Here is a 27,904-nt window from a genome sequence, read left to right as displayed (position 1 = left end):
GTCTGGATGTACCAGTTTATTTATCCATTCTCCTACTGAAGGACATCTTTGTTGCTTCCAAGTTTTGACAATTATGAATAAAGCTGCTATAAATATGTGTGTGCAGGTTTTTTTGTGGACATAAATTTCCAGCTTCTTTGGGTAAATACCAAGGATAATGATTGTTGGATTGTATGGTAAGAGTATGTTTAGTTTTGTAAGAAACGGCCAAACTGTCTTCTAAAGTGGCTGTACCATTTTGCATTCTCCCCAGGAAGGAGAGGTCCTATTGTTCCACATACTGGGCAGCATTTGTCAGTGTTCTGGATTTTGGCCATTCTAATAGGTGTGTAGTGGTATCTCATTTTTTTTTTCTTTTTTTTGGCCTTGTCACATAGCTTGCATTCCCTGACCAGGGATTGTGAAAGTGACAAGTCCTAACCGCTGACCACCAGGGAATTCCTTCTCATTGTTCTTTTAATTTGCATTTCCCTGATGACATATGATATGGAGATCTTTTCATATGCTTTTTTGTCATCTGTATATCTTCTTTGGTGTGGTTTCTGTTAAAGTCTTTGGCCCAGTTGTTTTTTTTAAAATTTATTTTATTTTAGTTTTATTTTTGGCTGCGTTGGGTCTTCGTTGCTGCGTGTGGGCTTTCTTTAGTTGCAGCAAGCAGGGGCTACTCTTCGTTGTGGTGCACGGGCTTCACATTGCAGTGGCTTCTGTTGTTGCGGAGCACGGGCTCTAGGCACATGGGCTTCAGTAGTTGTGGCACGTGGGCTGAGTAGTTGTGGCTCGCGGGCTCTAGAGCACAGGTTCAGTAGTTGTGGTGCACGGGCTTAGTTGCTCTGTGGCATGTGGGATCTTCCCAGAGCAGGGCTCGAACCTGTGTCCCCTGCATTGGCAGGCGGATTCTTAACCACTGCACCACCAGGGAAGTCCTGTTTGGCCCAGTTTTTAATCAGATTGTTTATTTTCTTGTTGTGAGTTTTTAGAGTTCTTTGTATATTTTGGATAATAGTCCTTTATGAGATGAGTCTTTTGCAAATATTTTCTCCCAGTCTGTGGTTTGTCTTTTGAGATCATGGCATTGTCTTCTGCAGAACTGAAGTTTTTAATTTAATGAAGTCTAGCTTATCAATGATTTCTTTCATGCATTGTGCCTTTGGTGTTGTATCTAAAAAGTCAAAGCTATACCCAAGCTCGTGTAGGTTTCTCCTATGTCTCCTGTATTTCTCCCATGTTATCTTCTAGGAGTTTTATAGTTTTTTCTTTTACATTTAGATCTATGATGCATTTTGAGTTAATTTTTGTGTAGGGTTTAAGGTCTCTGTCTAGATTCATTTTTTTTGCATGTGGATGTCCAGTTGTCCCAGCATCATTTGTTGAAAAGTCTTATCTTTGCTCCATTGTATTGCCGTTGCTCCTTTGTCAAAGATCAATTGGCTATATTTACGTGGGCCTATTTCTGGACTCTATTATGTTCCATTGATCTATTTGTCTATTCTTTTGGCAATACCACACTGTTCTGATTATTGTAGCTTTATAGTAGATCTTAAAGTTGAGTAGTGTCAGTCCTCCAATTTTGTTTTTCTCCTTCAGTATTGTGTTGGTTATTCTGAGTCTTTTGCTTCTTCATTTAAACTTGAGAATTATTTTGTCAGTATCCACAAAATAACTTGCTAGGATTTTAATTGAGATGCCTTTGAATCTATAGATCAAGTTAGGAAGAACTGACATTTTGACAATATTGAGTCTTCCTATACGTGAACATGGAATATCTCTCCATTTTTAAGTTCTTTGATTTTGTTCATCAGAATTTTGTAGTTTTGTTCATATAGATCTTGTACATATTTTGTTAGATTTACACTGAAGTATTTCCTTTTTGGAGGGTGCTAATGTAAATGGTATTGTGTTTTTTTTTTTTAATATTTATTTATTTATTTATTTATTTATTTTGGTTGTGCCAGGTCTTAGTTGCAGCATGCAGGATCCTTTGTTATGGCATGTGGGATCTTTAGTTGTGGCATGCGAGCTCATAGTTGTGGCATGTGGGCTTCTTAGTTGTAGCATGTGGACTTCTTAGTTGCAGCATGCAGACTCTTAGTTGCGGCATGTGGACTTCTTAGTTGTGGCATGTGGACTTCTTAGTTGTGGCATGTGCACTCTTAGTTGCGGCATGCATGCAGGATCTAGTTGCCCTACAAGGGATCGAACCTGGGCCTCCTGTATTGGGAGCACAGAGTCTTACCCACTGGACCATCAGAGAAGTCCTGGTATTGTGTTTTTAATTTCACATTCCACTTGTTCATTGCAGGCATATATGAAAGCAGTTGACTTTTGTATATTAACCTTGTATCCTTACTATAATTACTTGTTAGTCCCAGGAGTTATTTTATTGATTCTTTTGTATTTTCTGTATAGATGACCATGTCATTTGGGAACAGACCATTTTATATCTTCCTTCTCAATCTGTATACGTTTTATTGCCTTTTCTTGTCTTATGGATTTATCTAGTACTATGTTGATAAGGAGTGAGGAGAGGGGACATCCTTGCCTTGTTCTTGATCTTAGTGGGAAACATCTAGTTTCTTACCATTAAGTATGATGTTTGCTGTAGGTATTCTTTATCAAGATGAGGAAGTTCCCTCTATTCCTAGTTTACTGAGAGTTTTTATCATGAATGTGTATACGTTTTTTCAGATGCTTTTTCTGCATTTATTGATCTGATCATGTGATTTTTCTTCTTTAGTCTGTTGATGTGATGGATTACATTAATTCATTTTAAAATGTTGAACCAGGGACTTCCCTGGTGGTCCAGTGGTTAAGACTCCATGCTTCCACTGTAGAGGGCATGGATTCGATCCCTGGTCAGGGAACTAAGATCCTGCATGCCACATGGCACAGCCAAAAAAAAAAAAAAAAGAAAAGAAAAAAGGTTGAACCAGCCTTGCATTCCTGGGATAATTCTCACTTGTTTATATTGTGAAATTCTTTTTATACATTGTTGGATTTGATTTGGTAGTATTTTGTTAGGGATTTTTGCATCTATGTTCACGAGAGATATTGGTGTAGTTTTCTTTTCTTGTAATGTCTTTGTCTTATTTTGGTATTAGGGAAATGCTGGCCTCATAGAATGAGTTAGGAAGTATTCCTTCTGCTTCTAATCCTCTGAAAGAGGTTGTAGAGAATTAGTATAATTCTTTAAATGTTTGGTAGAATTCACCAGTGAACCCATCTGTGCCTGATGCTTTCTGTTTTGGAAGACTATTAATTACTGGTTCAGTTTCTTTAATAGATGCAGGCCTATTTAGATTGTCTGTTTCTTCTTGTGTGAATCTTGGCTGATGTGTCTTTCAAGGAATTTGTCCATTTCACCTAGGTTCTCAAATTTATGGGTTGAGTTGTTCATAGTATTCCTTTATTATCCTTTTAATGTCCATGGGATCTATAGTGATATCCCTCTTTCATTTCTGATATTAGCAATTAGTGTCCTCTCTCCTTTTTCCTTGTTAGCCTGGCTAGAGGCTTATCAATTTTATTGATCTTTTCAAAGAGCCAGTGTTTGGTTTCATTGATTTTCTCTGTTGATTTCCTATTTTCAATTCCACTGATTTCTGCTCTTATTTCTTTTCTTCTGCTTACTTTGGATTTAATTTTCTTTTTCTAGTTTCTTAAGGTGGAAACTTAGATGATTGATTTTAGATCTTTCTTCTTTCTAATATATACATTCATTGCTATAAATTTCCCTTTAATCACTGCTTTTGCTGCATCCCACAAATTTTGATAAATTGTGCTTCCATTTTCATTTAACTCGAAGAATTTTTACATTTATCTTGAGGTTTCTTCATTGACCCATATGTTATTTAGAAGTGTGTTGTTTCGTCTCTGCATATTTTATTTTATCTTTAAATTAAAAAAACTTTTTTTTGGCTGCGTTGGGTCTTCATTGCCGCACGTGGGCTTTCTCTAGTTGCGGCGAACAGGGGCTACTCTTCGTTGAGGTGTGCAGGCTTCTCATTGTGGTGGCTTCTCTTGTTGCGGAGCACGGCCTCTAAGGCGTGCTGGCTTCAGTAGTTGTGGCTTGTGGGCTCTAGAGCGCAGGCTCAGTAGTTGTGGCACACAGACTTAGTTGCTATGCGGCACGTGGGATCTTCCTGGACCAGGGATCGAACCTGTGTCCCCTGCATTGGCAGGCGGATTCTTAACCACTGTGCCACCAGTGAAGTCCCATAGTTTCTGCATCTTTTAGAATTTTCCATTTATCTTTCTTAGATTTTTTTTTTTTTTTTTTGCGGTACACGGGCCTCTCACCATTGTGGCCTCTCCCGTTGCAGAGCACAGGCTCCGGACGCGCAGGCTCAGCGGCCATGGCTCACGGGCCCAGCCGCTCCGCGGCGTGTGGGATCTTCCTGGACCAGGGCACGAACCCGCGTCCCCTGCATCGGCAGGCGGACTCTCAACCACTGCGCCACCAGGGAAGCCCTCCATTTATCTTTCTGTTATTGATTTCTAGTTTAATTCCATTGTGGTCTGATGGCAGACATTGTATGATTTCTGTTCTTTTAACTTTGGTAAGGTGTGTTCTGTGGCCCAAAATATGATCTATCTTGGTGAATGTTCTGTGTGAGCTTGAGAATAATGTGTATTGTGCTGTTGTTGGATGAATTATTCTATAGATGTCAAGTTTAGCCAGTTGATTAATGGTGTTGTTGAGTTCAACTAAGTCCTTACTGATTTTCTGCCTACTGGATCTGTCCATTTCTGCTAGAGGGGTACTGAAGTCTCCAACTATGATAGTAGATTCATCTATTTTTCCTTATAGTTCTATCAATTTTTACCTCATGTAGTTTAACTTAATGGTCTGTTGTTAGGTGCATATATATTAACGATTGTTACGTCTTCTTGGAGAATCAACTCTTTTATCTTTATGTAACATCCTTCTGTATATCTGATAACTTTCCTTGCTTTGAAGTCTGGTCTGTCTGAAATTAATATAGCTACTCTTGCTTTCTTTTGATTAGTGTTAGCATGGTGTAATTTTTTCCATCCGTTTTTTAAAAATATCTTTATTGGATTATAATTGCTTTACAATGTTGTGTTAGTTTCTGCTCTATCCATCCATTTACTATTCATATGTATGTGTCTTTGAATTTAAAGTGAGTTTATTTTAGTCAACATGTAATTGAGTCTTGGGTTTTGATCCACTCTGACAATCTTTTAATTGGTTCATTTACACCAATCAATTTCTTTTCAATCTTGGGGGCAGCAGTTTGTCCTGTGTCCTTCCTTCTCTTATGGATCTGAAAAGATACGTTGATTTTTCAGCTTTTTACTTGTTGTTGGGATAGAATGGCGACTTATAAGCTTCTTATATGCAGTACTAGATAACCTATGATTCTCTTTTTATGTCTGCTGATTGCCTGAAGTGATGCCTCATCTTCAGTGTAACTTGGTTTTCCTTTTTGAGAAATGGGAATGAAGTATAAACTACTCAATAAAGATGTTGGGTTAGTAAAAATAAAAGTGGAAGCAAAGGACTTTAAGCCTCTCCAAAGCCAGATCCCAATAGAAACAATGTACTTTGCCCACAGTCCTGATGGTTCCTATGAATAACTTTAAAAATTAGATACTTTATAACTGTAAACAGGAATATGAAGACTGAGGAATATCTACTGGATTTGGCAACACTAGGCATTGGGTGGGGACTTCCCTGGTAGTCCAGAGGTTAAGAATCTGCCTTCCAATGCAGGGGACACAGGTTCTATCCCTGGTCGAGGAACTAGGATCCCCCATACCACAGGGCAACTAAGCCTGTGCGCCACAGTTAGCTGGTGCACCGCAGCTACAGAGCCCACGTGCAGCAACTGCTGAGCCCATGCACTCTGGAGCCCATGTGCTACAACTAGAGAGCCTGTGGGCTCTGGAGCTCACATGCCACAACTAGAGAGAAGCCCACATGCCGCAACGAAAGATCATGCTGCAGCTAAGACCCAACGCAGCCAAAAATAAATAAATAAATAAATAATAAATATTTTTAAAAAAAGGCATTGAATGAACTTGGCAGAAGCCATCTCAGTAGAAGCTTGATTATAGTGGGTTGAGAAATGAGCAGGATGTGAGGGGGCGGCCAGAGAAAGTAAAGGCAACTCTTTCAAGTGGTTTGGCTATGAAGGGAAAGAGGGAGAGCAGGTGTCAAGTCAAGGAGGTTGTTTGTTGTTGTTGTTATTATTTTAAGAGGAGAGGGTTGAGCTGATATGAAAAAAACTAGAAGAGAGGGGAAAGGAGATGATATAGTACAGAGGTGATTAATGAAGAGAATGATATCTCTGAAAATGTACGAAGGGAGGGGATTCAAGAAATATTTAATAAGCACCAATCATGTCATGCACTGTTGCCCTCAAAGAGCATATGTTCTGATGGGGAAAGAAAACAAAAAGGTAAATAAGTATCATATAAGGCATTTAGTATAACTAAATATAGTGGTTCTTTAGATATAAATAATAAAAATATATGTGTATAAAATACCAGAGAATATCATGCATAGAAAGATCCTTTTTTTCTTACTATTTCATACTTTTAATAAATTAGTTATTACTTCATGAAACTTGTTTTTCAGTTATGTATATTTGTGTGTATATTGGGTCATGATTTTTTTTCCAAAAAATTGAAATCCACTGATTAGAGGGTGAGTGAAGGCATTAATAGCCCTTGATGGAAAGAGAAATAGCTCTTAAGCTGTAACTGCGGAAAGAAAAGAGAATGGGGTAGATACAGGTGAGTTTGGAAATCTGGTGGTAGGGAGCTGAGGGTGAGTTGAGATTTGTGGAGGAGAAATTAGGCTGGCAGAGGGTTGGAGGAGGAGGCTCTCCAGTTGGGACCATTGTGAACAAAGGCATGGCTATGAAATGAAAGAATGGAAAATGTTTGAGATATGGTGAGCAATCCAGTTTGACTAGAAGGCAACCCACATTATTGAATCTACCTTTGCATTTTCCATTCTACCCCGCTTCCTAACATTTTTGCTGTTGCCATCCTAATATGGGCCTGTATTATTCCCACTTAGAATAGTTTCATAACCATTTTCTCTGTACCCAAATTCATTTTACTTGCTATTTCCAGTTGATCTTGATACATTACTGCTGCAATATTTTTGTTCTTCCACCTGCACTTAAAACAAGTCAACTTTGGGACTTCCTTGTTGACGCAGTGGTTAAGAATCCGCCTGCCGATGTAGGGGACACAGGTTCGATCCCTGGTCCGGGAAGATCTCACATGCTGCGGAGCAGCTAAGCCCGTGCTCCACAACTACTGAGCCTGTGTTCTAGAGCCTGCGAGCCACAACTACTGAAGCCCATGTGCCACAACTACTGAAGCCCACGTGCCTAGAGCCCGTGCTCCGCAAGAGAAGCCTGCACACCGCAGCAAAGATCCAACGCAGCCAAAAATAAATAAATAAATAAATTTAAAAAAAAAACCCAAAAAACAAGTCAACTTTGATATTCCCTATTACCCATTACATGTGGTGGTACTCAGTCATTTCTTGTATCGAAAAAATAGATGCATTTTGAACAGTAGAGGGGGAGTAGTCTGAAAATGCAGGCTGCACCCCTATTATGGATTCCTTGAACCTCAGAATGAGGACACTATCTGTGTTGGGAATCCCCAAGACTACCCCCAGGTTTGGTGATTTACTAGGAAGACTCAGAGGACTCAGCATATGGTTATACTCACAGCTACGATTTATCATAGCAAAAGGATACAGAGCACAATTAGCAAAGGGAAAATACATGTGGGACAATGTTCAGAGAAAATTAGGCACAAGCTTACAAGCGTCTTCTCCCAGGAGAGTCAAACAGAACATGCTTAATTCTTCCAGCAACTTACTGTGACAACAGGTGTGAAATGTTGTCTATTAGGGAAGCTCATTATAGGCTCAATGCCTAGAGTTGAGCCGTGGTTACAAAGGCACCCTCTGCCTAGCATGTGCCAAAATTACAGATTTATAGAAGGAAACTAGGTGTTCAGCATAAATCACATTGTATACGATACAAACATTTAGGCACAGTGAGTCACTCTTACCATTTCTGGGAATGATGGGAACCCAAGTTCCCAGTCAAGGGCCCATTTTTGCAAGCAGGCATTGCTAAGGACGGTAGTCTCAGGCCTGCTGTGTTAACTCTTTTCTGCACACTATTCTTACTTAATGTGATCCTATAAGGTGGGGAAGTGGCCTTAGGGGCTGATTTGGAAATGGGGTGATATGGGCTTGGGAATGAGGGAAATGTGAAGAGGTCAGGACTTTGTTACCCCCTCTTCTTTTCTCAAATAGATTTGGGATCCGATGGAAAGTTTTGTATAGAAAAAGGTGCTGCTGTTAACATTGCATTTGAAAACCACTCCTTTAGGGAATTCCCTGGTGGCCCAGTGGCTAAGACTCTGTGCTCCCAGTGCAGGGGGTCCGGGTTCGATCCCTGGTCAGGGAACTGGATCCCACGTGCCGCAACTAAAGATCCCGTGTGCTGCAACTAAGACCTGGCACAGCCACAAAAAAAAAAAAACTGTTTCCCTTAAAAAAAAAAAAAAAAAAGAAAACCACGCCTTTAAACAATGAGATGAATTTTAAGCAAAATATTGATAAAATCACATTGAGATTTTAGCAAGATCATCCTTGTAGTTGATGGAAGATATTTTTAGAGATTGTGGTGTGGTCATGGTAAATGTGAGGCAGGAGGCGATCAGAGGCAGGGAGGCCAAGCCAGAGACAATAAGAGGCCCAGCTGGAGTGGTTGTGTGAAGAGGGGAGGAGGGAATGGATTAGAGAGTATTTAGGATGTAAAATTGAGTAGCACTGATGATTGATTGGCTGAGGACCTGGTTGAGGGCTGGGGAAAGGGTTTGTGGGATGGAGGAGAAGGAAATTAGCATTATCTTAGGTTTCTTGCTTGGTTGATTCCAGGGAGTGGAAAAGAGCATTTTCCCTGGTTGTGAGTTTCTCAAATCCTCCAACACTAATGGTTATCCGTCAGTTCAGTTCTGGCACTATCTACCTGGAGGTAGCATCGGATCCCCCAAGTTAAAGGGCCAATCCCACAAAAGTGGCCCCACTTCAGAGGCCAGCTGCAAATGGGCTGCCCAAGCTACCCACACTTCCGCACGTCTGACTACAAATTTAGTGGGTTGATACTTAGCTAAATTTGATAATTTACTAGTAATGGTCATAGAAATCAGAAAAAACACTTTACTTATGTTTATCAGTTTATTATAAAGGGTACATAGAACTCAGGAACAGACAAATGGAAGAGATGCACAGGGCAAGGGATAGGAGCAGGGGTGTGGAGCTTCCGTGCCCTCTCTGGGTATGTCACCTTCCTGGCACCTTGATGTTTTCACCATCCTGGAAGCCCTCCATATCTTATTGTTCAAGAGTGTTTATAGAAGCATGTAAGCATACAATTTTTAAAAATTACTTAAATAATTAATTTTTGGCTGCGTTGGCTCTTTGTTGCTGCGCGCAGGCTTTCTCTAGTTGTGGTGAGTGGGGGCTACTCTTTGTTGCGGTGCGTGGGCTTCTCACTGCGGTGGCTTCTCTTGTTGCAGAGCATGAGCTCTAGGCGTGAGGGCTTCACTAGTTGTGGCACGCATGCTCAATAGTCATGGCTCATGGGTTATAGAGCGCAGGCTCAGTAGTTGTGGCACATGGGCTTTGTTGCTCTGCAGCATGTGGGATCTTCCCAGACCAGGGATCGAACCCGTGTCCCCTTCATTGGCAGGCAGATTCTTAACCACTGCGCCGCCAGGGAAGCCCTATAATTTTTAAAAGCTAACTTGTAAAACAGCATCTATAGCCCAAAGTTTCCCTTTTTCCTGTGAAACCTTTATTGAAGTACAATTTATATACAAATAACATTCATGATTTTAGGTGAACAAGTCAATGAGTTATGACAAATGTATACAGTCATGTAACCACCATCATAATCATAATATAGAATACCTCCATCACCCCTAAAATTTGCTCCTACCCCTTTGCTACCAATCCCATAACCCTATTCCTGAGTTCTAGAAACCACTGATTTGCTTTCTTCCACTAGAAAAGTTTTGCTTTTTCTAGAACTTTGTATACTGTAGTCATATAAAATTAAATTTTGCTTCTGGCTTTTTTCAATTAGCATAATACTTTTAAGATTCATCTACATTGTTATATTTATCAGTAGTTTTAATCCTTTTTACTTCTAAGTAATATTCCATTGTGTGGATATACCATCGTTAACCCATTCATCAATTGATGGACATTTGGGTTCATTTCAGCTGTTAAATATTATAAATAAAGCTGCTGCTTTGAGTATTCAAATACAAAAAAAAAAAAGTGGTTATAGAATTTAATCTCCAGCCTCCCCTGCCCTCCCAAGTTGGTGGGTGGGGCTGCAAGTTCCAACTTTCTAAACACTAGGTCTTTCTGGGAACCAGCCGTGTCCTGAGGTTATCTTGGGGCCCTACCCTGCGTTCATTAGCATATGTGGGATGGAAAGAGGCTCATTATGATAAACAGAAAACACTCTATCACTTAGGAAATTCCAAGGGTTTTATGAGCTCCGTACTAGGGACTGTGGACCAAGGGCAAATATGTTTCTTATACCACTCTGGTAGACATCTCAAATTGCTGGAAACCTTATGGAACTCTCAACCTATGCCTCCAGCTTCAACATGAACCCAAGCCTTGTTCTTGGTCCTGTGAGGCCTAGGCTTCCAAGAGACCCTTGGTCCGGTTCTCTTTTGCAGGCTGTAAGCCCCCTGTATTAGTTAGGGTACAATTTAGGCCTCCGTAACAAAGAGACCCTAAAATACACTGCTTGAAAAGCAAGATAGACATTTATTTTACATAAAAATCCCGGCAGGTGGTCCAGAGCTGGTTTGGCAGCTCAGCATTGTTAGGGAACTTTGCTCTGCTTTGCTCAGCATTCTGTGCGCCTCTCCTTGCCAGGTTGGCTCTTCCAGCTGCAGTCATGGCACTTTCTTTCCAGTCAGAGGGAGGGAAGGGAAGGGGAGGAGTGGGATTCGCCCTTTCCCTTTAAGTGCTCCAGAGCGGAGCTGCACACATTTCAGCTTACATCCCATTGTTCACATGACCATCCTGGCTGCCAGAGAGGCCAGGATATGGACTATTTCACTCGGCAGCCTTGCACCCAGCTAAAACCTTTATTCAGAAAAAGGGAGAGCAGTTATTAGAGGATAGCTCTGCCCTATCCCTAACAGTCATGATATATTTAAGGATTTTTTTTTTCCTTTTTTAGAAAATGATGGAAATAATGTTGTGACTGTTAATTCTTTTCCTAAATTAAGTAGTTTTCATATTATTGAAATAAAGGAAACATGGTATTCAATGGAACAAGAGGAACAATGGCAAAATACCCTTGTAAAATCTTTGCCTAAAAATGTGCCAGTTTGCTGCTCACTGAACCTGCCCCAGATAAGGAATGGAGTTCTAACTGGACCTTACCACAGACAATCAATTTTCTTCCCCAAGACGCTAAAAAAAGGATTAACACACCTCCCTGCTTTGAAACAGACACTCTGTTGTGTCTCAACTCTTTGTGTTCAACCTAAAGGTGATGGAAAAGGGAAGGAGTCTCGCAAGAAGTGTGCTGAATTCAATGTGGTAACATCTGAATGCTGTGTTGTTTTAGACAGTGAATAAAGAGGCAGTAGAAAACCCTTTGTGACTAGTGTCTAAGTCTCTGTCTTCGTACTGAAGAACCAGATTTAGGCCTAATGCAAAGAAAGGTACCACCCCTGCTGTGAAGAAAGATGTGATGAACCCAGGTGGCTCATTCATTGGAGTGGAGGCAAAGCAGACATTCCATTCTTCCTGGAAGAGGGGTTGTAGTGATAGCTTATGAGTTTGGGGTTTATTAAACTGAGACATTTATAAATATATTTATGTTACAAAATGTGTTTTATATTATTATTTTCATCAAAGTGATATTTACAACTGCTCAAATATAATTATAACTGGTTAAAAGTTTTAATGTGGCCATTAAGAAATAATGTAGAGCACTATGAAATATCTTGATTTCAGAAAGTCTAAAATTTTATGTATATTTTTGTTTATAGCCTATACAGTTCAGACAGCCAAGAGTATGTCTTCAACTGCTGCTACAGAGGTTTATTCAAAAGCTTTAGCTGTTTGCCATGGACCACTGGACCACTATGACTTTCTGATCAAAGCTCGTGAGCTAAAGGACGATGAACATCAAAGAAGAGTCATACAGTGTTTGCAGGAATTACATGAGGAACTTAAAGGATACAGTATAGAGGCAGAAGGCCTTTTTTCTAAGGTAAGGTTTGTGTGACATTAAAGATTGAACAGTTAAAAATGTAAGCATTTAAAAAATGGATTAAATGCAGTTGGGTACAATGATGAAAGAGCTTGAAAATTTCCTACCAGTTCCTTTAAACAAGCTCTGTTGGATCCCCATTTCTGACCTCTTGATGTTCCATAGCTTACTTTCACCTTCAGCGGGATTCAGATAGCTTCATATTGAGGTATTTAAAAAAAAAAAACCCTAAATACCAGTCAAAGTGAAAACTTGTGTGCATTTCAAAGCTTCTCCCTCTCTCTAGGTTAGGCCTGGCCCAGGATCAGCAGCAGAGAAGAGGGGGTGACTTGTTCTTCTCTCTCTATTCTTCTCCTCTCTCTGCTCGCTTGGCTTCTCTAGGCTCAGAACGAGGGGGATAGAAGATTAGAGTGAAACAGCAGAGTCTGAAGTCACCAGTTAAGGGCCTTTTGTGTGGTAGATGCTGACATGCTAGCTTTCTGTGAGGGGCACTGGGTGGATTCTTCAGGACTCCCATGAGGACCTCCCTGCTGCTCCACTCTGTGACTGACCTCTTACGGCTCTAACGGAACACCTCACACCACTACGTGAGGCTGAGACGGCCTTGCCCTTGCACTTAGCCTTCTAAGAGGGGTCCTTTCGGGACAGCGCTAACCAGGTCACCTTTATGGCGTCTACTTAGGCCACGGGAAGTATAACATCTCATTTCTCCAACCCCTTCTGCATGGGCAGCTTCAGTCAGTCTCCTGCCCTTGGACTTCTGCAGATATAAGAAGCAAGCACCAGTGTCTGTCTTTGTCCTGTGCACCCCTATACTCCTGGGGACACGTGTCAAGTTCTTCCATGAGTTCTTTCACACCCTGCTTTGGTAGCTGTCTGTAGATTTTCTCACCTAAATGAGTATCCACCCCGTTTTTTCCTTAATGCTAATCTCCTTGGATGTTTCTCTTGGGGACCCCCTGCACTTGGCATGAGGTTCATCTGGGGGAAATGCCACAGAATTCTTTAGCCAGCTAACAGCTTTCTGCCTTGATTACTTTGATTTTAGGGCTGTTTTTTGACTTTTTTTTTCTCTTTTTAAGTAATTCCTGCATGGATACAATTAGTGCCTCTCTTTAGTGTGTAGGGGGACCTGTCTCCCCTTGTCCTCAGCTTTGAGTTTTTGCTGAAATTCTGAGACACCAGGAAAACTCCCATTCCTTATCCTTCTGTAGAAGCCATTGTCATCAGTGGTGTCATCCTCAAATCATGAGGGGTATTAATAGTTATAAGAGTTAGAATTTGTTCAACCTAAGAAACTACTTTTCCTTTAACTGACTGACCAAACCTCCTCCCCCCACCCCGCTACACAAATATTCTTTTATTATAAGATCTTTATAAGAAAGGTATTGTATAACAATGTGTTAGTAGTACTTTATTTAAAAACTCTACTGAAAGTAATTTTATGTTTTAAAAAGCACTTCAGAGTGTAATGAAATAGTTTTATTTTTATATAAGGAAAAGGCTGCCATTGTGTTAACATCTTTTGGTTAAAAGGAATAGAGAATTATTTAGGTCTGAGAGAGAAATGGAGATGTAGAATAAGATTACATAAGAAAATAACAATGAAGGGCATCTCCATCGCTCAGCCAGGCCTCACAGAGCCTGTGCCAGCTTTCAGCAGTGTCAGCGGCTCTGAAAACTTTGATGACTTGTAGTAGGAGGTACCCATTGATTCTCCAGAACCCTGCCGTTCACATAATCTGCTTACTCTTTGTTCCTTTTCCCATGCCCTTACCCACTTCTATTTATTCTACCAGCTTCTTGGTTCTTTTCCTGTATCCATGGTTTAAATTCCTGAGTAAAAATCTGACCATCCACCCAAACACTTCATCCCTGTTTGGGCAGAGCTTTCACACCAGTTTTCCAGAGGCTGCTAGTTAGCACAAAGATTGGATCTCTGTATAAGGTGCCATCCAGGGCTCCTGTGAGCAGGGCGGTTTCCCTCAGAAGTGGACTGTGAGTGTGGAAGCCAGAGTGTGTTAGCTAATCCAGAACAATGGTTATGGGAAATAATGATGAATTATCCCTTTTGATGGCCAACCTTTTCTCTTTTTCCTGTGTTTCCAAAAGTTGATGGGTGAGTCAAGAAGCAAAAAGTTTGGAAAATACAGATTGCTTAGGTACTGCATACCTAATTATAGTTTGCAATACAGGAGGTCTTCCAAACAAAATAACAACTTTGTTATGTATCATAGCCAGGAAACAAGATGTTTTACTTACCAGGTTTTTTTTTTTGTTATCTGAAAGTTAAATTTCTCTCATGACTGTTGTATCTTATTCCCTTTCTAGCCCTCTCCCTTTTGGAAATACAGTCCTTTTCCTCCTCCCCACTCTGTATCATCCCTAGGGCTCATCTTACAGGGGTTGGTGAACTTCCATTCCTTAATAAAATATTCCTTAAATTAACTTATCTGGTTGCCAATTCAACAACCTATTTTTTTTCTTTAAAATTATTATTTGGCTCTTCTTAAGGGTATTTTCCCATACTTCCACCTTTGATTTATAAATTGGCTATGCTGGATTTGCCTAGTAAATAGATAGCTATTTAGCAGTAAGTAAATGCAGTACTTTCTATCTAGAGGCCCTGGTTTTATTGGGTAATTCTTATGTAAGGAGGAAATTTGACAAGTCAGGTAGTTTCAAATGTGTCTAATGAAAGCTTATATTTGTTAAATCCCAATGCATACGTGAATGAATGTTTAGTAAATGGATCGACATCTCTTTATGATAGTATTTGTCCTGTAGTTTCTTTAGCCCACCAAATCATTGTTTTTCAGTGTTTTTCAAACATTGAAAAAGATCCAAATACCAAATGTAATTTGAATAAAACATATATAAAAGCTTTAGTTTTGAAGATTCTAAAGGTGCCACAGACTACTTCTAAAAATATAGACTGATATGCTGATTATCAGAGAAGGAAACTTTGGACTGTTAGGTTTTCCAGCAGTAGAACTTTGTTAGTATGTAGAGTTCTTGATTTTGGTAAATAGGGTTTATAATTTCATGGACATTTGATTTTTTCCCCAGCTTTATTGAGATATTATTGACAGATAACATATGTAAGTTTAAGGTGTGCAATGTGATGATTTGATACCTGTATACATTGCAAAATGATTACCATAATAAAATTAGTTAACACCTATATCCCTTCACATAATTACTGTTTCTCTTTGTAGTAAAAACATTTAAGATCTACTCTTTCGCGGGCCTCTCACTGCTGTGGTCTCTCCCGTTGCGGAGCACAGGCTCCGGACACGCAGGCTCAGTGGCCATGGCTCACAGCCCTAGCCGCTCCGCGGCATGTGGGATCCTCCTGGACCGGGGCATGAACCCGTGTCCCCTGCATCGGCAGGTGGACTCTCAACCACTGCGCCACCAGGGAAGCCCCTAAGATCTACTCTTTTAACGACTTTCAAGTATATAATATAATACTGTATTGTTAATTATAGTCACCATGATTCCCAGAACTTATTCATATTATAGCTGAGAGTTTGTACCCTTTGACCAGTATTTCACCATTTCCCCTACCCCACAGCCCTTGGTAACCACCATGCTATGAATTACGCTTTTTAAAAATTCTGCATGTAAGTGAGAACATACAGTATTGTCTTTGTCTGACTTATTTCAGTTAGCATATATGGGCATTTGATTTTGATGCAGATGTTTAAATACTCATTTTGGTGGACTTGTTAAAAAAAAATTGTACTCCTAAGAAACTTTCTGTAAGGGTAAGCCATAATGTTAGAATAAAATGCACCTTCTTCACAAAATGCCAGAATTATTAGTCAGTGAGAAAAAATTGGTGGCAGACTATTAGGCTGCTTTCACCTACCTACATAAAAATGTTTTCTCTAGTAAAAATTTGAAAAAGTTATGAGCAGATGACTATGCTATATGAGCAACAAACTATAAAGAATAAGCATTTATGAATACTTTACTTTTGTTATCAAATAAAACTTATAGCCAGGTTAATCTGACACATTTAAGGTATGCATAATTGTTATTGTGCTGTGAGGTAATTAGGCATAAATGGTAAGTAAGTAGTTCATGTAAATCACTATAACTAGAATTACTTTTACACAGCCAAATCAAGCATTTCTAGAGTCATGGAGGGAGAGAATTAAAGAGTGTGGAGCTACTGTGAAAATCTCTGTTTCCATTAATCAGGTGTATACAGGCAGCCAGGTTTTTTCATCTCTGGGGAGGAGAAACCATAGCCAGAGAGACCTGGGAATTGGGAAGAGGAGTGGGGAACAAAATTCCTTTTCCTTTTCTCCTGCTCTTCACAAAATAATTTTGCTTTTCCCTCATGAGAAATTATTATTTCAAACTTCCTTTTACAACCTATGGTCTTTTATTTGGATACCTCTCCTCACTCTGCCAAGAACAATGCATATAGCAGGTAGAGACGACCTGCGCTGCCTTGAATCTGGCTCATCTAAGGTGTTGGTGCTTTCTGTGATCTGGCTTCTAGCATCTGGAGGCCGTGAATAGGATACCTGGAATGCCGGGCTGTGGAATTTTCTCTCAGGAGATGCAGGAGGCCTATTGTCTGGGTCCCTTCAGTTATTTATCCAAGACTAGGCAGTTTGCTGGTTTTTCCTCAGTTCCTCCCTTCTCTCCCCCAGCTAAGGAAGTGAGCACTTATACTCTCCGTTCCTCTTCTTAGAATTGGCATTTCCTATAGGTGAAGTAGGTTGAGCAGTGTGATTTAGGTAAAGCCTCCCTGTTTCCTGGTAATTTATCCTTCAGAACATCATAAGCAACACTGAGTATGAAATAGACATCTATAGCTACAGCTTTATTAAAGACCAGAAATATTTTTAAATGAATATTTTCTTGTATCAAATTTTTATGAAAGCCGAAACAAAAGATTATGTCCTAACCCAATGACGGCATTATTTGTAAGGAAGTGAGTCAAACTGCATTGTTTTTTGAGAACTAACACATGCCAAAGACTCATTTAAAGTCTGAAATTTGAGAGAGTGTAATGGGCCTGCATCAGTCTCCAGAATAATTAACAAATGTATCCAATTACATTTTAAGTTTTGTCATGGTTCTGAAGGTAAAATTATGCCGTCAACGTAGATGAGAGTGTCTTTTTTTTTTTGAGTTTTTTTCCCAGTTTTATTGGGATATATTTGATATATAGCACTGTATAATTAAGGTATAGAGCATACTGATCTGACTTACATGCATAATGAAATGATTACCACATAAGTCCAGTGAATATCCATCATCTCCTGTAGATACAAAATAAAAGAGAAAGAAAAAAATACTTTTTTCTTATGATAAGAACTCTTAGGATTCACTCTCCTAACGACTTCCACATATAACATACATGAGTGTTAATTATATTAATCATGTTGTACATTACATCCCTGTTATTTATCTTATAACTAGAAGTTTGTACTTTTTAACCACCTTCATCCAGTTCTCCCCCCCCCTTGCCAGATGAGAATGTCTTTTATAAATTCCTTAAAATAAATTTAAAGAAAAGGGGTATAGCCCTATTTTATAATGTCTGAGATAGGAATTTTATCTGTCATTGTCCGCCAAAACTGACTACTTTGGTTATGGCAGCAGAATTATGTAGGCCATAAGGAGGCATTAGAGCCATGGAATCTATGCTGAGATTTTGGTCAGGTCTCTAGATCAGGGGTTGGCAAATATTTTCTGTAAAGGACCATGTAGGAAATCTTTTAGGGTTAGGGGGCCATATGATCTCTGTCATAGCTATTCAGTTCTGCCATTGTAATCAGAGTAGCCATGGATAATTCAAAAATAAATGTATTCTGATAAATATTTATTTAGAAAAACAGATTTCAGACTGGATTTAGCCTATAGGCCATAATTTGCCAACCCCTGCTATAGATGGATGACTGCTTCCTGACTAGATTTGAGGGCTGGTGGGAGACCATTAATAGTATTCAAGGTTCTCTTGGAACTGTACTTAGTCTAGCTTTCCAATCTGATTTTTCATTACTTCCCTTTATGTATACCTGCCTCTAGTCAACAGAACTATTCACTGATTTATTATATAGACAAACAGACAAATGGAACAAAATAGGAAGTCTAGGAGATACATGGAGACTTGATATACCATTGAGTTGACACTGAAAATCAGTGGGAAAAAGATGGTCTAGTCAGTAAGCAGGGATGAGACAATTGATGATCTTTGTGAAAAGGAAAATAAAATTAGGTACCTACCTCTCTGAACATAAACATAAATTCCATAGAGTCAGTGTTCTAAGTTTAAAGTGAAATTTTAAAACTTCTTGAAGAAAATATAGAGGGTTATCTTTGTGAACCTGGGGAAAGGAAGACTCTCTTATACAAGATATGAAAGTTTAAATTATAAAGGTAAAGTTGGATACACTTGACTATACTAAAATTTAAAACTTCTAGTCAACAGTAAGCACCATAGAAAGGTGAAAAGGCAGACCACAGACTGGGAGAAAATATTTGCATCAAAAGTAATTGACTAATAGATTGACTATAATTGACTATATATATCTAGAATATATAAAGAACTCCTACCAAAAATAGAAAAAAAAATCAAACAACTTAGTAGAAAAATGGACAAAGAAGAGTCTGTTTTGGGGTGATAACTAGCAGATGCCACAAAAATAGATAAGTAAATCAGAATGTATTTTTTAAAATGGAATGTTGAGATGATAAACTTCAAAATCAGAATTGTTAACTCTGAGCAAGAAGGGCACAAAGGGGGGGCTTCAACTCTATCTAATGTGTTATTAAATTTTGGAATAAATATTTCAAAATATAAAGATTCGATAAAGCTGTGTGGCAGGTAACCAGGTATTCAATATTTTTTCCAATTTAGCGTGTTTATAATATTCCATAATAAAAGTATTTTTAAGTGTAACTGTGAGATATTTCAACAGGTTAGTTGATTTAAGAAAATAATTTTGAGGAAATTATAACTTTTCCTGATAATATAATTCTAGACTCTACTAGTTCAGCATTTGCTTTTTACAAATAGACTGAGTGAGGAAGGGGTATTATTAGCTCAAAAAGTACTCAGCAAGACCTAGGGAATATCTTAGTAAGAGGTTTTTAGCGATGAAACTTCTTTCCTCTTTCTGGAATCTCATCAGCTGAGTTTTCTTGGCCTTAAATCTTTTTCATGAATGCCAGATGTTTCTGAGTTCTATGTACATTGGACTTAAATCTTACCCCATGTTCAGCAGAGTTTGTCTTTTCCAGGTAATGTGTCCATTTTACATACTGGGGAAATACTTAGCCAAGTGTCTTCTTGTCCTTTAGGAGATTAATACATCTCCAGGGTGAGCACTGGGGAAAGAAGTTCTATTGTGTAGCTGGGAAAAGCAAATGATTTTTCGTTTTACAGAAAAATTTATCATGCTTAGCTAGAAAATGTATCTCTTTGTTTATCAGAACGCCTGGAATTATCATATATAAATTCAGTTCAACAACAACAAGAAGAGTTGGTCCTCACTATGTACTAGGCTCCATGGAGCCAAGGATACAGGTGTAATTAAGGTTAATGTTTTGTGATTTCAGTGATACCTTATTCAGTGGAAGAAATGGTCATAAACAGCTGTTTATAACTCAGTGAATTAAGTACAAAAATTCATATGGGTATAAAATGCATATGGGGACAGTCTTTGAAAACCCACTCTAAATAAAAGGATTTAAATGTATTTTATTCCATATTATTGCTTCACTTGAGACTTCTAATTCTGTTTCTCATAAAGAAATTTTATGAATCAAATTACTATTCATTTACTCTTGAAGGACAAGGTTCTAAGGATATACATCAAAATTAACAACATAAATCCCATAAAAAATATATGCTGGGCTTCCCTGGTGGCGCAGTGGTTAAGAATCCGCCTGCCGATGCAGGGGACACGGGTTCAAGCCCTGGGCTGGGAAGATCCCACACACTGTGGAGCAGCTATGCCTGTGCGCCACAGCTACTGAGCCTGTGCTCTAGAGCCTGCGAGCCACAACTACTGAGCACGCATGCCAAAACTACTGAAGCCCGCGCGCCTAGAGCCTGTGCTCCGCAACAAGAGAAGCCACTGCAATGAGAAGCGCGCGCACTGCAATGAAGAGTAGCCCCGGGGCTTCCCTGGTGGCGCAGTGGTTGAGAGTCCACCTGCCGATGCAGGGGACACGGGTTTGTGTCCCGGTCTGGGAAGATCCCACATGCCGTGGAGCGGCTGGGCCCGTGAGCCATGGCCGCTGAGCCTGTGTGTCCGGAGCCTGTGCTCCGCGACGGGAGAGGCCACAGCAGTGAGAGGCCTGCGTACCGCAAAAAAAATAAATAAATAAAATAAAAGAGAATAATAAAATGTAAATAATGCACTCAAGATTAATATTTAAATAAACTTTATAAAACATTTCTGAGAATTATTCTATAAAGCTTCCATTTGTGCAAAAGTATACCACTTAAATAACAGCAGTTTTTGAAACTAAAATTGAGAAATCAAAATTATGTTTGAAGAGAGACAAAAAAAAAAAAGGTCTCAAGTTTCTTCTCAGATTCAGAATGTTCAATAGTAGGCTTGTGTGAAGACTGAATCAACCCTAAAGATAATTCTTTATTCATTTCAGGATGTGGGAATGGTGGGGGGAAATCCAGCACATAAGAGAGGAAAATCAGGATGGATAGACAGGAGACAAGAAAAATCCCTTGGCAGAAAATATTTATGAAGAAGGAAAACAGGTCTCTATTTTAAGGCTTGTTCACTTGGATCCACTGGCAACAAGGACATGGAGGAAGAAGTAGGGAGGAAAGCATGCTGCTAAAGGTGAGAATCTGAGTAAAGGGCAGTGGAAAGACCTCTTTTCAGATATAGGCCTACCCTTTGGTGAAGGGCATTGCTTTATTTGGAAAAGCCATAGGATGTGGTAGATTTTGATTTCTGTTCTAGTGATTTCATTCTCCTTATAAAGTTACCAGTCAATTAATCTAGTTCTAAATTATTTAGATTTCTTTTTTCAGTTGTTTTTCCATAAATCTATTAAAGCCTGAAGCTCGGAGTTCTTCACCAGTTGCCTCCACATTTGCTGTTCCTAAAGATTCTCTATGAAGTTGGCACTTCTTAAGGATAACTCTAAGAAGCTATATTGTCTTTTAACAATATTAAACTTCTCAGGAGTTACATATTTGCCTTCAATTAGTTTTTTTAAATTGAATAGTAATTCTGATTTTGCTTTATACAGGTTCTTTTTTAAAAAAAATATTTATTTATTTATTTTGGCGGCACCGGGTCTTAGTAGCAGCATGTGGGATCTTCAGTTGCGGCATGCGGACTTTTTGGTTGTGGCATGTGAACTCTTAGTTGCAGCACACATGTGGGATCTAGTTCCCGGACCAGGGATCAAACCCAGGCCCCCTGCATTCAGAGCACGGAGTCTTACCCACTGGACTACGAGGGAAGTCCTTATAATTGGTTTTTAACTGAGTGAAAACCTCTATTTAGAAACAAGAGAACTATAAAGAAAAACTGAGCAATTCCAATCCATGCCATCATCTTCAATGGAGATGTGCAGATATTAGGACCTGAACACTGAACACACATTTCAGGCCACACTACCACAGCCATGTACAGCTTCTCCAGGAGAAGCGTGAAGCATAGCTCCAAGGTAATCCATAATCCCTTCTTGGCAGTGAAGACCACCACAGAGCTGCCTTCAGTTACCTTTGCCCTGATGAACCACAAAAAGCCCCCACAAGTATTTCTCCGTGAACCACACTTCCACCTGGCAAGGGTGGCTTGTCAGCAGAGCAGGTAATAGGTAGTGTTGTCTTTTCCTCCAGTTTCCTCCCATTCAATGCATTCTCCACACTGTATCAATAATGATATTTCTAATGGATAATCTGATTGGACCATTCTCCTGCTTAAGACTTCTCAGTGCCCTCTAGAGAAAGTACAAACTCATTAGCAAGTTCTACAGGGTCCTTGAGCCTGCCTGGTCCCTGTCTCTTGCTGGCCTCATCTGTCTTTGTTCTCTGCTGACAATAAAAGCAGCAGCTGTGACAAGCTACTTGAAGATTGTTAGACAAGACTGGGGCCTTCTCTTGCCTTTGGGTCTTTGTTAAGGCTGCCTGTCCCCCCATCCTTTTACTGTAGCCTGTCTCACATGGCCCACCTGGTGACCACATGCTCCTTTAGTAAATACCATGTCATTGTTTTCTGGATCTTTTAGGTCTGCAGAACTTAGCTCACTGCCTGATACAAAGTAGGTGATCAATGCTCAATCCATGTTTCTGGAATAAATGAAAAAAACCTGAAGATTTGAATGAATAACAAAGCAATCACTGAAGATTCACAAAATAATTCTCTGCTGACTCTGAAGGCAGTTGTCCTGGTGGCTGTGAGCCTATCCATATGTCTGTGTGAGAGCATAGGTGTCTCTGTCAGTTTTTTTGTTTTTTTTTTAAATTAATTAATTAATTTATTGGTTGCATTGGGTCCTCGTTGCTGTGCACGGGCTTTCTCTAGTTGCGGTGAGCAGGGACTACTCTTCGTTGTGGTGCGTGGGCTTCTCATTGTCGTGGCTTCTCTTGTTCCGGAGCATGGGCTCTAGGCACATAGGCTTCAGTAGTTCTGGCACATGGGCTCAGTAGTTGTGGCTTGCGGGCTCTAGAGCGCAGACTCAGTAGTTGTGGTGCACGGGCTTAGTTGTTCCACGGCATGTGGGATCTTCCCAGACCAGGGCTCAAACCCGTGTCTCCTGCATTGGCAGGCGGATTCTTAACCATTGCGCCACCAGGGAAGCCCTCTGTGAGTTTTTATATTCACTTGCTTCTCTGTGGACATGTTTGTGTTCTCATTTCCTCCATAGTGTCAGTTCTTTGAAAATCCAGGAGAAGCCTGGAAGGCCACTTTAATCCCTCAAATTCAGAACCTCAACTAGGTTCAGACTGAGGAATATTTTCCACATCCTTCTTTTGATAAACTCCAGGTAGGTTTGAGAATTATGCTTAAGTCCTGGATATCCCTCTGAACAAGTGGTGGACTGGAGTAGGTCACACCTAGCTTATCTTCACCTAAGCTAGTCCAGAATTCGAATATCAGGAGTGAGTGAACTGGAAGGATTTGCTGGAGAAATTGCCTCCTGTCATTTGTCTCCCACTGACACACATAGGCACTTAGAAATGCTTGTTGCTTGAATGCATGCAACATTAAAAAGTCATTTGCATCTTCAAATTCTGTTATAATGAGAAATTGAGCCCTTTCTTATGCTAGTTGTAGAGGTTTAAACTCTGCCCCCCACACTTGTTTATTATTTAGGTACTTAAAAGGCTTAATTATACTAGTAAACTGAACAAATTGGTGTACTTTAGGTTACAAGGGTTCTTTTGCAAATCAGCTGATGGTATTTAAAAAAAGATTTTCATTTAAAGAGAATTTGTGGGTGCTAACATATAGTTCAGTTCTTTAGCTTTAATGATCGTCTTAGAAACCTGAAGTGATCTACTTTTATTAAACAGTGGTCTATGTTGAGAATGATATAATGCTTGTTTTTAAAAGATGTAATTATGCTCAGTATTCCAGCTGGAATCACTGTCTATCATTTTAGGAGTTAGTAATGGAATGGTGAGGGGAGTAGGGAGAAACAGGAAAAGGAGTATTCCTACATTTTAAACAAATGAAACCAACTCTTTATTTTAAAGCATCACCCTTATTATCTAATTGTCCTAATGGAAATTATACTTGACTAGCAGGTAGACAGTAACCCAGAAAGGTGGAGGACATGCTGTTTTAATTTATAACTTTGATGAGAATCACCTTGGATTTTTTTTTTTTTTTTTTTTTGTGCGGTACACGGGCCTCTCACTGTTGTGGCCTCTCCCGTTGTGGAGCACAGGCTCCGGACGCGCAGGCTCAGCGGCCATGGCTCACGGGCCCAGCCGCTCCACGGCATGTGGGATCTTCCCAGACCGGGGCACGAACCCGTGTCCCCTGCATCGGCAGGCAGACTCTCAACCATTGCGCCACCAGGGAAGCCCACCTGGGATTATTTTTAATGCTAGAATTTTAATATCATAAGGAACAAAGCATAAAGTTAGAATGATTAAATCAAAATATTTGGAATGATGGATGGCAAATGTTTACTTTGCAGAAGTTAAAGGAATAGTTTTGAAAGCAATTGTCTAAAATGCAAATATGTAGATATTTTAGAATAATTTTAGACTTAGTTCAAAAGTAAAAGTAATACAGTAATTAATCACCTTACCAGATTTTGTTTTGTTTTTCACAACTTTTTATTTTGAAAAATTTCAACAGTACACTTAAAACCACTAATGGTTAACATTTTGCCACATTTGTTTTCTTTTTTTCTCTCTCTCTCTCTCAATATTTTTTCTTTAATCATCTGAAAGTAAGTTGTAATATCATAACACTTGACCTCTAAAAACATCATTATGTATCTCCTAACAAGGACCTTTTCCTGAATAACTATATTACCATTATCATACCCAAGAAACTTAACATTGATGTAATGATATCTAAAATAGGGCCACCCGATTTAGCAAACAAAAATACAGGATGTCCAGATAAACCTGAATTTCAGATAAATAATGAATAGTTTTTTAGTGTATATATGTACCATGCAATATTTAGGACATACATGCGCTAAAAAATTATTTGATATCAGTGTGAAATTCAAATTTACCTGGCATCCTGTATTTTATCTGGCAATCCTAAATATGAAGCCCATATTCAGATTTCTTCAGTTGTCCCCCAAATGTTCTTTTAACTGTGTGTGTTTGAATCCAGTAATCATGCTTTACATTTGACTTTGTCTAATAAAATTTTGATAGAATAATTATCAGATATTTACTTTAAAAATTATAGTCCTCACGTTCAAAAGATTCTCTATGTGGAAGTGGGCTTTTATGTATATAAAATTCAAATCATAAAATTTTTACTAAATTTAGTGGTTTGGGGTGCATCACTAAATGCATAACAACTAGGACCCCAAACACTTGTGACATCAGCACATTTCCTTATTGGACAATTGGCAATTTATTCATATCATTTAAAAAAATTTTAAAGACATTTTTCTGATAGCTGCTTTTCTTATTATCCTCCCTTTTGATTTAGTATATAGTATTGTAATACTTATTATAGTAAGTCTCCTAAACTTGACATACTCTCTTGACTAGATACCTATGAGTTTAGTTTGTTTTTTTTTAGATTCCACATATAAGTGAGTTCATACACTGTCTTTCTCTGTCTGATTTATTTCTCATAGCATAATGTCCTCAGTGTCCATCAATTTGTCACAAATGTGGATTTCTTTCTTTTTTAATGGTTGAATAATTTACATTGTGTGTGTGTATAACACTTAAGTTGTTTCCATGTTTTGGCTATTGTAAATGATGCTGCAATGAAAAAGGAGTTGCAGATATCTTTTTGAGCTAGTGTTTTCATTTGGATAAATTTCCAGAAGTGGAATTGCTAGATCATATGGTAGCTCTATTTTTAACTTTTTGAGGAACCTCCATACTGTTTTCCATAGTGGCTGCACCAATTTACATTCCTACCAACAGTGCATGAGGGTTCCCTTTCTCCACATCCTCACCAACACTTATTTCTTGTTTTTTTGGTAATAGCCATTCTAACAGATGTGAGATGATATCTCATTGTGGTTTTGATTTCATTTCCTGATGATTAGTGATGTTGAGCATCTTTTCACATGCCTTTTAGCCATGTGTATGACTTCTTTGGAAAGAATGTCTGTTCAGATTTTCTGACCATCTTTTAATTGGATCGTTTTCTTGCTGTTGAGTTGTATGAGTTCTTTGTGTATTTTAGATACTAAAATATCACATATGATTTGAAAATATTTTTTCTCATTTGGTAGGTTGCCTTTTCATTTTGTTGATTGTTTCTTTTGCTTTTTAGTTTGATAAAGTCCCATTTGTTTATTTTTGCTTTTGTTGCCTTTACTTTTGATATCAAATCCAAAAAGTCATTGCTAAGACCAGTGTCAAGCAGCTCACCACCTGTGTTTTCTTTTAGGAGTTTTATGGTTTCAGGTCTTATGTTCAAGTCTATAATCCATTTTGAGTTGGTTTTTGTGTATGATATAAGTAGTGGTCCAGTTTCATTTTTTTTTTCATGTGGCTGTCCAGTTTTCCCAACACCGTTTATCGAAGAAACTATCCTTGAATCTTGGCTCCTTTATATACCCTTGGCTCCTTTGTATACCCTTGGCTCCTTTGATATAAATTAATTAATCATATATGTGTGGATTTATTTCTGGGCTCTCTGTTCTGTTCCATTGATCTGTGTGTCTGTTTTAATACCAGTACCATACTGTTTTGATTACTATAGCTCTCTCTTGAGAATAGATACTTTCAGATACTTTTATAAATACTTATATCAAACCATTAAAATGGCCTAGTAAAATATATTATGACATCAGTTAGAATGCTTTCAGTTGCGAATAACAGAAAACCCAACTAAATTAGGTTAAATAATACAAGTAATCATTGGCTCATGTAGAAGTCCAGGGATAAGTATGCTTCAGGTGCAGTGTATTAGGCCCCTGACTCTATTACTTACTTGGAGATCTTCTTGATCTTGCCCTCTTGATTATTTTGGCTTTGTGTTCAGCTTGGCTTATCTCAAAGTAGCAAACTAGCATCACATCTACACAGCATACTGCCCAGAAGACTAGAGCTTCTCTTTCACCTAGAGTTGAACAACAGAACTCTGCTTGACTGGACTTAGTCATAAGCTCACCCTTGAACCCCTCATCTGGTTGTGGAGGATAGAGCTGGGAGTGGGATCATTCTCACCTAAAGGACATGGCTACTGCACAGGTATAGAAGATTGTTGAGAACAATCTGAAAGCCCTGAGGCGTGTCCCTCCATTTTGTCAACAAATCTGTTTCGCTGGTTAGTTCACTCTTCTCTGTAACGATTCTCTAGAGCCTTCTTAGCTCCCTTCAAGTTGAACTACACTTCCCCTATCACTTTCAGCAAATGTCTACATCTTTATAAAGAGAAAACAGAAGGCATTGGGTTGGACCTACTTCCACTTCCTATGTGAAATTGCAATCCCAGAAGTCTGGGTGGACGTGAGGGAATGTGAGGGAAAGTCAGTATCTTAGTATGAGATTTTTCTATTTTTAGCTATCCTTCCATCATTTATTTCTAATTTTATTCCATTTTGGTTGGACTACAGTGATTCTTTGGAGTTTATTGAGGTTTCCTTTATGGCTTGGAATATGCACAGTATTTGAAAATGTGCTCCATGTTCTTGAATGTATTCTTGATTTGTTTGGTAGAGTTTGTATAGATATAAAATAGCTTAAGTGTACATTAATGTTGTTCAGATCTTTGAGAAGGGTGTGTCAAAGGGTGCGATGTTTCTTCTTAGTGGTCCATAGGTTTGGATAGAAGCAGGTATCAGTACATGAAGTTTACAGTCTTCAGCATGAGTGAGTGGGCCTTGTGATTAGGTGTGCAGAGGTGGGCAGTGAGTGGGAACTCCCCAGTGCCGTGTCCTGCACCTAACAGATAAGGAAATGGCTG

General features: G+C 39.0%; 1 protein-coding gene across 5 annotated transcripts in view; it reads left to right on the top strand.

The window, feature by feature from the left end:
- AFG1L (AFG1 like ATPase) overlaps window positions 1–27,904 on the top strand; it is a 194,383-nt gene that overhangs the window by 18,531 nt on the left and 147,948 nt on the right. For all 5 annotated transcript variants that reach the window (XM_027089070.1, XM_027089073.1, XM_027089081.1 and 2 more), the window contains exon 2: window positions 12,094–12,317. In XM_027089070.1, coding sequence (XP_026944871.1) covers window positions 12,094–12,317 — 224 coding nt within the window. The remainder of the gene's footprint in view (window positions 1–12,093; window positions 12,318–27,904) is intronic.

Source organism: Aethalodelphis obliquidens, unplaced genomic scaffold (genome assembly GCF_003676395.1).
Source record: "Aethalodelphis obliquidens isolate GAN/ISIS:26980383/991018 unplaced genomic scaffold, ASM367639v1 scaffold3, whole genome shotgun sequence".
NCBI lineage: Eukaryota > Metazoa > Chordata > Mammalia > Artiodactyla > Delphinidae > Aethalodelphis > Aethalodelphis obliquidens.
This window is presented reverse-complemented; position numbering and strand designations above follow the sequence as displayed.